Here is a 10,106-nt window from a genome sequence, read left to right as displayed (position 1 = left end):
ATAGACACAGAATATTCTGCTGAAGTGCAAGATTCTGGAGAATAGGAGATTCTGCATTGCAGGATACTCCAGGTCCTCTTCTTCATAAAGTCACTACTTTCAAGAGAAGAAGACACGTATTTAGTAACACAGAAACAGACACAAAGTGTCAGACAAAATGAGGAGAAAGAGAGTTTTATCACAAATGAAAAATCAGGAAAATGTCAAGGCCAGAGATATAAGCACAACAGATATAAGTAACATAAATGATAGATGATTTGAAGCAATGATCATAAGGAAACTCACTGGACTTGAGAAAAGAGTGGAGGACATGAGTGACTCTTAAAACAGTGATAAGTAATAATATAACATAGATAAAGAGCTCAATGAATTAAATGATAAATACGTTCAGTGGAAAGAATGGCAGAATGGAGGAAGCAGAGGAACAAATGGGTGACTTAGAAACAAGAATAATGGAAATTAATCAAGCTAAACAAAAGACAAAAAAAATAATTCAAAATATTATTCAGCTATAAAAAAGAATGAGATCAAGAGAGGGTTCTGAAGATAATGGTGAAGTAGGAGGCCCCTAAGTTCGTCTCATCCCATGAAAAAAACTAGATAACTACCAATCATACTAAAACCACAGAAATCAACTTGAAAGCTGAAAACAAATTCCACAATCAAAGGGATAGAAGAGGCCACATCCAAGAATATAGGAAGAGTGGAGACATGGTTTAGGGGAGAAATGAATCATGGGTACTGCAGAGGAGAAGGAGCCATGGTTTCAGAGAAGGGCGAGAGAGAGAGAGAAGCACAAAGGAGAATGTATAGAATGAATATTTTCCAAAAGCAACTGGCTTGGAAAATTGAACTGGCTAAATTTCTTGAGTTACTGCAATGAGCGAGGCTTAATGCCTGAAGTTTTAAAGGTCAGTGGACTTGGATGGGACAGAGCCCAAAGTGCACTGTTCTTCTGGAGAGAAGGCAGGCCAACAACCAGAGGGAAAACTATGTGGAAATAGCAGTCTAAAGAACATCTGGGGCACACAGTAAGGAGATTATTCGTTCTTCTCAGGAGCGTATCACTGAAAGTCAGCTTTCATGAGATGCCCCTTTGGAAACAAAGGGCCTGGTTTGTCCCATTCCCTCCCCTGCCATTCAGCATAAGCACAGAGCTTCTTGTAGGAAGCAGCATGGCTCCAACACTGGCTGCCTAACTTGATTACACCAACCCCCACCTCCATGAGCTCTGGTGGGAATGCCCTTGGTCCAAATTGCCTCAGTCCCAACAAGGTGAGCTCCTCTCCCAGAGGACCAGCACAACTCATGTCTACACCACATGTCCCAACTACAGAGTTCTGCAGGGTCTCATTCTGTTGGAAGTGGTATCAAGTCTTATTTCACAATCTACCAGAGTACACCCAGTTAAAATTCACCACATTCAGACCAAAAACCAGACACTGCCCACTCTCTTCAGATGACTAAAAGATAGAACAGCCAAAACACAACAGAGTGCACACAGCACGCACCAGAGACATTCTCTGACGCACCAGACCCTGGGTACCACATGACCTCTTCTTCGTTAAGCCATTACTTTCAGGAGCATGAAACATAACTGGCTTTTCTAACAAAGAAGAGAATGTAGACTCTTAAAAAAAATGCCAAGATTGAGGAATTTATCCCACAGGAAAGAAGATAAGGCAGTGCCCAGAGATCTAAATGAAACAGATATAAGTATTATGCCTGATGGAACATACAGGAACAATCATAAGGACACTTCCTGGGCTTGAGGAAAGAATAGAAGACATAATGGGTTAAAGGTAAAAGGGATAAATCACATCTTCTTTACCCATTCATCAGGCAATGGACATTTGGGCTCTTTCCATAATTTGGCAATTGTTAATAGTGCTGCTATAAACACTGGGGTGCGTGTGCCCCTTTAAATCAACATTACTGTATCCTTTGGATAAATTCTTAGTATTTCAATCTCTGGGTCATAGTGTAGTTCTATTTTTAATTTTTTGAGGAAACTCCATACTGTTTTCCAGAGTGGCTGCACCAGTTTGCATTCCAACAAACAGTGCAAAAGGGTTTCTCTTTCTCTGCATTCTTGCCAACATCTGTTGTTTCCTGAGTGGTTAATTTTAGCCATTCTGACAGGTGTGTGGTGGTTTTATTTTGGTTATAAAAAAAGAATGAAATCTTGCCATTTGCAACAACATGAATGGAACCAGAGTGTATTCTAAGCAAAATAAGTCAGTCAGAGAAAGACAGATATTATATGATTTCATTCATTTATGGAATTTAAGAAACAAAAGAGCAAAGGGAAAAAAGAGAGGGATGCAATTCATGAAACAGACTCTTAACTGTAGAGAATGAACTGATGATTCCCAGAGGGGAAGTGGGTGGTGGGATGGGTAAAATAGTCGATGGAGACGGGCACCTGGGGGCACCTTGGTTAAGCCTCCAACTCTTGATATCAGCTCAGGTCATGATCTCATGGTTCATGACTTCAAGCCCCGCATTGGGCTCTGCACTTACAGCATGGAGCCTACATGGAATTCTCTCTCCCTCTCTCTGCCTCTACCCCACTTGTGCTCTCACTCTCACTCTCTCTCTCAAAGTAAATAAGTAAACTTTTAAAAAGTTAACAAAATAATAGGTGATGGAGATTAGAGAGTGTATTTGTGGTGATGAGCACTGGGTGTTGTATAGATCGCTATATTGTACACCTGCAACTAATATTACACTGTATCTTAAGTAACTGTAATTTAAATAAAAACTTTTAAAAAGTGTGGTGCTTATCTATTATGCTGCCTTTTTTATTTGAAATATATTTGCCATCTCTCTCTCTCTCTCTGTCTTCAAAATGTAATTATTTACAGCCATTAATTTTTCTCATACAACTACTTTCTCTTCATCCCATAAGTTTTGGTATATTGTGTTTTCATTATCTTTATCACAATACATTTTATAATTTTTTGTGATTTATTCTTGAATTCACTGATTGCTTGAGTGTATTATTTAACTTCCATATATTTGTTAAATTTCTATTTTTCAGTTTGTCACTTATTTCTATTTTCATTTCATTGTGCTAGGAAAAGATTGTTTATATTATGTTAAATTTTATTCATTTTATTAATACTTAATTTATGGCTTAACATCTGCCTGGAGAATATTCCATTAGCACTTGATAAAGATGTGTATTCTGCTGTTGGTGGTTGGAACGTTCTGTATGTATCTGTTAGGTCCAATTGACCTATAATGTTATTCAAGTCCTCTACGTATTTATTGTTCTTCTGTCTGGCTTTTCTATCCATTATTGAAAGTGAGGTATTGAAGCCCCCTACTGCTAGTAATCAACAATGGATTTCTCCCTTCAATTCTGTGAATGTTCACCTCGTAGATTTTTGAGCTCTGGTTATTTTTCATTTATATTCATCAATAATATTGGCCTATATTTTTTATTCTTTGTGTTCTTACCTGGTTTTTTTTTGTATCAGGGTAATTCTGGCCTCATTAAATGAGTTTGGCAGTGTTCCATCCTCCTTGCTGGAAACCTTGGGTTCATTGGTGTTTGGGTTGGTTGAAAGCCTGGGATAGGGTTGTCATTTTGGTACTGAGACTTGTTAAGCCTCTAGGTTTACAGGTGCCCCCCAGAGCCTGGGTTGCAACCATTGTTTGGGAACCTGAAGCCACAGGAGTAATCCAGGGCAGCAAGAGTTAGCCAGTGCTGAAATATTCTGGGAACTTGCCGGAGCTTGTTGGAAGCCTGTTGCCACAGGAGCTGTCCAAGGCCACAGGAACCTGCTGGTGCTGGGGTAAGTTGGTAGCCCGTGTTCATGGGAAGCTATAGGTAACCTTTTGTAAGAGTATTCAGCAGATGCAACAGTGGGCCAGAGTCCTGGGCAACTGGAGTTACCTGGGATCATGGAAACCAGCAAGCAACAGAGTTGAGCGGGGACCTCTGTTCATGGAAGTGCTCTAGGAGCCTGGAACTGAGGAAGCTGATGGGAGTGCAGAATCACTTGTGGCCACTGATCACCTAGGAATGCTCGAGCTGGCCAAGTCCCTCATGGGCCAGGAACTTGAGTTTTCAGGTGCCTTCTGAGAACCTGAAGTTGAGGAACTCATCTGGAATCAGGGAGCTGCCTGGGGCTGCTGAAGCTGACAGGCACTAGTGTGAGATGAAGGCTCGGCTTCATGGGTGTCCTGCTGGAAGCCTGGTACTATATAGAATCCACCTGGGTCTGTGGGAGTTACATGGTGCCAGTGGAGTCAACTGGTGTCAGGATGATCTGGGGGCCTAGATTTGTGGGGTCCTACTGCGATCCAGGTGCCAAAGAGACTACCTGGTGAAGCAGGAGCCACCTGAGCTTACCTGAGCTGGCAGGTGCTAGGGTGAGATGGGGGCCTGGATTCACAGCATTCCACCTAGCTCCTGGTGCCAAAGACATATCTTGGGCCACTAAATAAGGTTCTAGGGTAATCTGGGGACTTGGGTTTCTGGGAGTCCATTGGGAACCTGGGTGTCACAGGAGCCACCAAGGACCACCAGATCTGTCAGGCACTTGGGTGCAACAGGGGTCTGGGTTACCAAGAGCCTGCTTTTAGTCCTGCACTGTAAGCCACCTGGAGTCATGCAAGGTGCCTGTGGCTGTTGGAGTAGGCAAGAACCAGGGTCAGCCAGAGGCCTGGGCTTGTGTTAACCTGCTAGAAGCCTTGTCATGGGAACTACTTTGGAAAACTGAAATAGTCAAGTGCCGAAGTGATCCTAGGACTGGCTTAATGGGAGCTCACCAAGAACTTTGGCCAAGAACACCATTTGGGGCCATGAGATCCAGTAGGCACTAAGGTGAGATTGGAGGCTGTGCTTCTGGGAGCCCTCAGGAAGCCTGGTGCCAAAGGATCTTCCTGGGGGTGCTGGAGTTAGCAAATAAGGAGGTGAGCAGAGTCTCAGTTTGTGGAATCCCACCATAAGTCCTGCAGTGAAACCTGCCTGGGGCTGTGTGAGCTGCCTGAGGCCACTAGAGTAGGCAAGCACTGGTATGAGCTGAGGTCTGGGTTCACTGGAGCTTGCTGGGGGCTTGGTGCCAAGGACACCATTTGGGGCTAGTGGAACTGCCAGCAGCTGCTGGAGCCAACAAGCATCAGGGTAGGTGGGGGGCTTGTGTTTGTAAGAACCTGCAGGGCACCACTGAGAGCTGCAGGAGTTGGCCTGGTGCTGTGGTGAGTCCACCCTGGGTCCATGCTAAAATCCAGTGCTCACTTTATTCTCCTTTCCCATGGGGAAGGTGTCTCTCTCCATGATGGAATGCCTGGGCTTGGGTGAGGGCTCATGAGGTTGTGTGAATATATCTTTCATACACTCCTCAATGTGTCCATTCTTATTTCTGTGCTTTAACCAAGTGCTGTTATCACTCACCTGGAATCTTTGCTCTTGTGAAGATATTTTCACATATGAATAGTTGTTCGAATTGATGTTGGGGGTGGGAAGAAGAACAAGCCATAGAAATTCCTATGCCACCAATTTGATGACATCACTTTTCTCAAAGATCTCATGATTTTGCCATTTTAGGCATATTTTTAAATAATACTGGTTGTTCTCTCATGGCCAGAACCCCTATGTGTTCCAATTCTGGTAAGGTCTAATTAGTTATGATCTAGATAGGAGAATTAAATCACTCAGATAGATACTGAATTTCTTATATGGCTCTGGGATGCTTGTGTGAGGGTCCTCACAACCTTAGATGAAATGTGAACTTGGAATATTCACTTGGTATTTGTAGAGGAGAGGCAACCAAAATCTGATTCTCCATCACTTGGAATATAATCTAAATTATATAAGCCTGGATTTGGTAGAGATTTCATAAACTTAGCCCAAATTAATATATATATATATATATATATATATATATATATATACCACTAGTCTAAGACACATTCTTTTTTTTTTTTGGAGAGGAACATATACATATATACATGCATGTGTGAGAGGGGAAGAGTAAGAGGGAAAAGGAGAGAGAGAATTGTAAGCAAGCTCTGCACCCAGCAGGAAGCCAATGTGGGACTCAATCTCACAACCATGAGATCATGACCTGAGCCAAAATCAAGAGTTGAATGCTTACAGGCTGAGCCATCAAGGAGGCCCACCACAGTATGTTCTTAATAAATGTGACACTGGAATACTATTTTTGAAGATAGTAACATAACTTTACCTTTTAACATTTATTAATGTATGAGATACTTCATATTTTTCTAGGTGTGCCATTTCCCTCATTGTTTATGTTCTATGTTTATATGTGTGTGTGTGTAAGGGAGGAGATTAGGATTGTAACAGGAATTCAAAAAGGAGGTAGTCAATAGTAAACATTTAGCCTATAAAATAGGATTTTTCCCTAATCTGTATCAGGTTACAATCTTGAAAAACAAGTATTGTCAAGAGAGGAAGAAAAGTTATAAAAAACATTTTATAAGTTTCCTTTGACACAAAGAAAGCCAGGTTCATGTAGTTTCTTCAACAGAATAGAGAGGAGATATTCTTTCCATCCTTCAGGTTGGGGTTTACTGTCTCCAGCAAGAGGGATATGATATAAAAGAAGTCCATTACAAAAAAGGAAAAGTAACTGGAAAACCTGTCCCTCTACCTCAGGTGACTGGTAAGAGAAAGAGGACAGAATGGCAACAGGTGATAAAACATTTGTTTTATGGTCTTTTTTCCTTTCTGGACTAAGTTTTCAGGGTAGGAATCTTATTATAGAAATTAAGGGAAAATCTGAAACCAGAGGAATTTTTGTTCTATACCTTAATTGGGTCTTTAGGCAGAGACCTCCTTTCAGTGTTCCCTCCATATCGAAATGGGTCAGAAACCACATCTGAGTCAAGTTGATGGATGACATAAGCAAGGGAATGAGTCAAGTTTGGAGTCCTACTCTCCTTAAGCTCCTGTGTGGTATAGAAGGTATTTAGAAGTTCATGCATGCCCTGTGGAAATACAGGTAAAGTAGCTGATGGCTGTTGTCTATAAAGTAATCTTGATACAGGCTCGTGGCTGCAGAGTGGGAGATCCTGCACAAGGTCATACTCATTACAAAAAAATCAAGAACTAACATTGTCTTTCCAATATGAGTACACTGCTTAAATGTGTCATCTCTTCCACTCCTTGAGAGAATATATAAACAAATTCTGTCTCTTATCCTTGTTAGCTTAAACCAGCCTGGTATGTTGTCTCTACTACACCATAGTAACAAGGGGCTTTCCCATTTAACTCCTTTTCCCAAGTAGATTTGACTGAGGCAAGCACAGTTATGTTATAGTGCCTTGAGTGTAGCTCTCCATTCTAACTGCTCAGATTTGCTTAGACTTTGGTAATCCAGCTAAGCCATAGTGGCCTAAGCACAATTTTCAAATACTCAAATACAGCCGTGCAACAGTAGCCCTAGGGTGAATTTTGTTTGTATGTGTGTATATATACACTTCCTACTAGTCAATGCCTGATATACCTGATAAAAATGAAGCAAGCCTATTGGACCAACAAGAAAATAGTATTCAATCTCTGCTTGCCAGACCAGGCATGACTGTAGACAGTCTCCCTATTGGTGCCATCTAGGTGTCACTGGAGCATTGGAAAGCTAGGCTTTGATAGGTATAAGTCCTTTCTTCTTTCCTTTCCCATTGGAAAAATTTCCTCTTGAATTTAACTTGACAGGCTAGACTTTGCTCTAAGAATAAAGGTTTACATAAGTCAATGTCTGCACTGATTTGGATAAGGTATGGATTTTATGAATTTAACAATTCAACAGAGCTCTCTCTCTCTCTTTCTCTGTGTGTGTGTGTGTGTGTTTAGTTTTACAGCATCTCTATGTCTCCATCTCTACAACCCTGGAACTGAAGATGTCTATAGACCTCTAAAATTAAAGACAGTGGCAGCAATAAGAAACAAAGGAGGGAAACCTTATTTTTATATTTAAATATTTTAGTTATTGGGATGATAAATATAAAAAACTAAATTTAAGCTGCACTTAACATAATCTAAAGTCGCACTATAACCAGAGGAAATAGATTTTATTTAAATTCAATTTGTGAAAATATATATATATTTGTGCAACTTATGTTGCTCTTTTTTAAAACTTAAAAATTAGTACTACATGTTATAAACATCTCTCCGGGTTTTATTTGTTGGTTTCACACACTACAATATAAAGCCTGTTAAAAAGAACATATTACATAAATTCTAAAATCACATGTTTACTTGAAAAGTTACTTACATATAGTTTTGTTCAGCATTTTATCTTAAATATTTCTATCATGGGATAAATGGAAATAAGAATTTAAAGGTAAAATACTAACCAACTAGCTATTTTGTTGTTTTTTTTTTTTAATTTTAAGTTTTTTTTTATAGTACGTATACCCTTAACATTTTCTTCTGGATGAATATAATATTAACAGAAACCAAGTATTCGTACATAAAAGGTAATTATAGAGTTAACCATGAATATTGAACGTTTTGGTGTTCCCATGTGTTAATATTGTAGAACATATTCTCAATTTTACTGCACTTTAAAACTTGTTTTGCTTTTGAAAACTTGTTTAACTTAATGATATTTATTTACATAGTTCACGATATGTTTAAGAGTATTACTTTCTATATAGACAAGGCCCTGACACTCTAAAGCTGAGGTCACAGTTTGTATCAATACAATAAATACTCACTATTTTATTATATAGATTTCATATATGAAATTACAATAATATTTTACTGATAATTTAATAAGACAATATGTTAAAGAATACTAAATCTGTGTGTGTGTTTTGGAAAATGGTACTGTAAAAGAGGAAGTCTGTGAAATTTTTAATATACTGTGATCAGCATAACAAATTATGTAAATGAGTTATTTTTTAGCCTCAATCTAGTAAACGTTTTCCTGTTTATAAATATGAGGTGTAATTTATCTATTTGGGATATTTTTGAATAAGAGAATGATATCTTACTGAAAGCCAGACTTAATATTCTAAACTTTAGATGTTCTTTTTTATATAGTTCAGATCATAGAGTACTTCACTTTTTGAAATAAAAAAAATGTTTTTAACTTCTCATATTCTTAACTTCAAAATTACTAATGCTTTCACAACCTTTCATACCTTGGCCTCTATTGATTTCCCTTAAAAATTTTAGTAAGGAGGCTAAACCTAGGCTATTGGATTTCCATGTTAAGTATCAGCTGCAACAACACATACACTTAACACCTATATGTAATTCATGTTTGAAAACTTGCTTTGACTTTTCAAATGAGATCAATTATAAGTACATACTAAAATGACACAATAATGTTCATGTTTGACTAATAATTGAAGGAAAGAATATATTTCTTCTTCCTCTCTTCTTCCTATTCCATTTCTTGAAATGACCAGTTTCCATCCTATTGATAAAGATAGCTTTATGGCAGCTTCACTACCACAACACATGCACCACCTCTTCCAGTGTTGACAGGAACTTCCTAACACAGAAAACAAAATCAAGAAAATAAATTACCGTTTTAATGAACTTTGTCCTCAGCATAATATATATAATACAACATGTTGGAGTTGAACAAGTCCTTAGCTATTCTGGTCCAACATTGCCCTGGCATAAAGATGTAAAATGCAGTCCAGATAGTTGTCCAATATAGTGGAAAGAGTATATTATTTAAATTATGTAGACCTGAGTTTTAGGAGCAGTTGATTTGGGGTGATGATTTTCTCATTTGAAAAGTTACAGCTAATAATTCTCATCTTTCAAAGTTTTTGTTAGGATTAAGTGAGATAATGTATAAAAATAATTTGGCAGATAATGTTTATAATTCCATTATCCATTAGTTCTCTTTCACTCTTTCCAAAGTCACACAATGAAAGAGTGAAAATCCAGGAATAGAATCTAGATCTCTTAGCTACTGGTCAATAATTTCCAGAAAATTAAATTCCACAAGCTTATACAAACATTTTGATTATTGTATTTGATCTAACAACTCCTTGTTTGCTAAAAAAAATTCTCTGCCATTCCTAGCTGGTCCTGAGCATTGATAAAGTAAGAAGCTACCTACATGGCCAAATTTGAATGTTCCTGAGGGTCTTAATGAATAATATTG

General features: G+C 38.6%; 1 protein-coding gene across 1 annotated transcript in view; it reads right to left on the bottom strand.

Annotated features, from left to right (window-relative positions):
• Positions 1-9,419: 9,419 nt before the first annotated feature.
• Positions 9,420-10,106, bottom strand: part of KLHL4 (kelch like family member 4) — a 165,840-nt gene continuing 165,153 nt past the window's right edge. Inside the window, 1 exon segment of the mRNA XM_058712717.1 lies at positions 9,420-9,479. Coding sequence (XP_058568700.1) covers positions 9,420-9,479 — 60 coding nt within the window.

Source organism: Neofelis nebulosa, chromosome X (genome assembly GCF_028018385.1).
Source record: "Neofelis nebulosa isolate mNeoNeb1 chromosome X, mNeoNeb1.pri, whole genome shotgun sequence".
Taxonomy (NCBI): domain Eukaryota; kingdom Metazoa; phylum Chordata; class Mammalia; order Carnivora; family Felidae; genus Neofelis; species Neofelis nebulosa.
The sequence above is the reverse complement of the archived record's forward strand: the minus strand, read 5'-3'. Positions and strand labels throughout refer to the sequence as shown.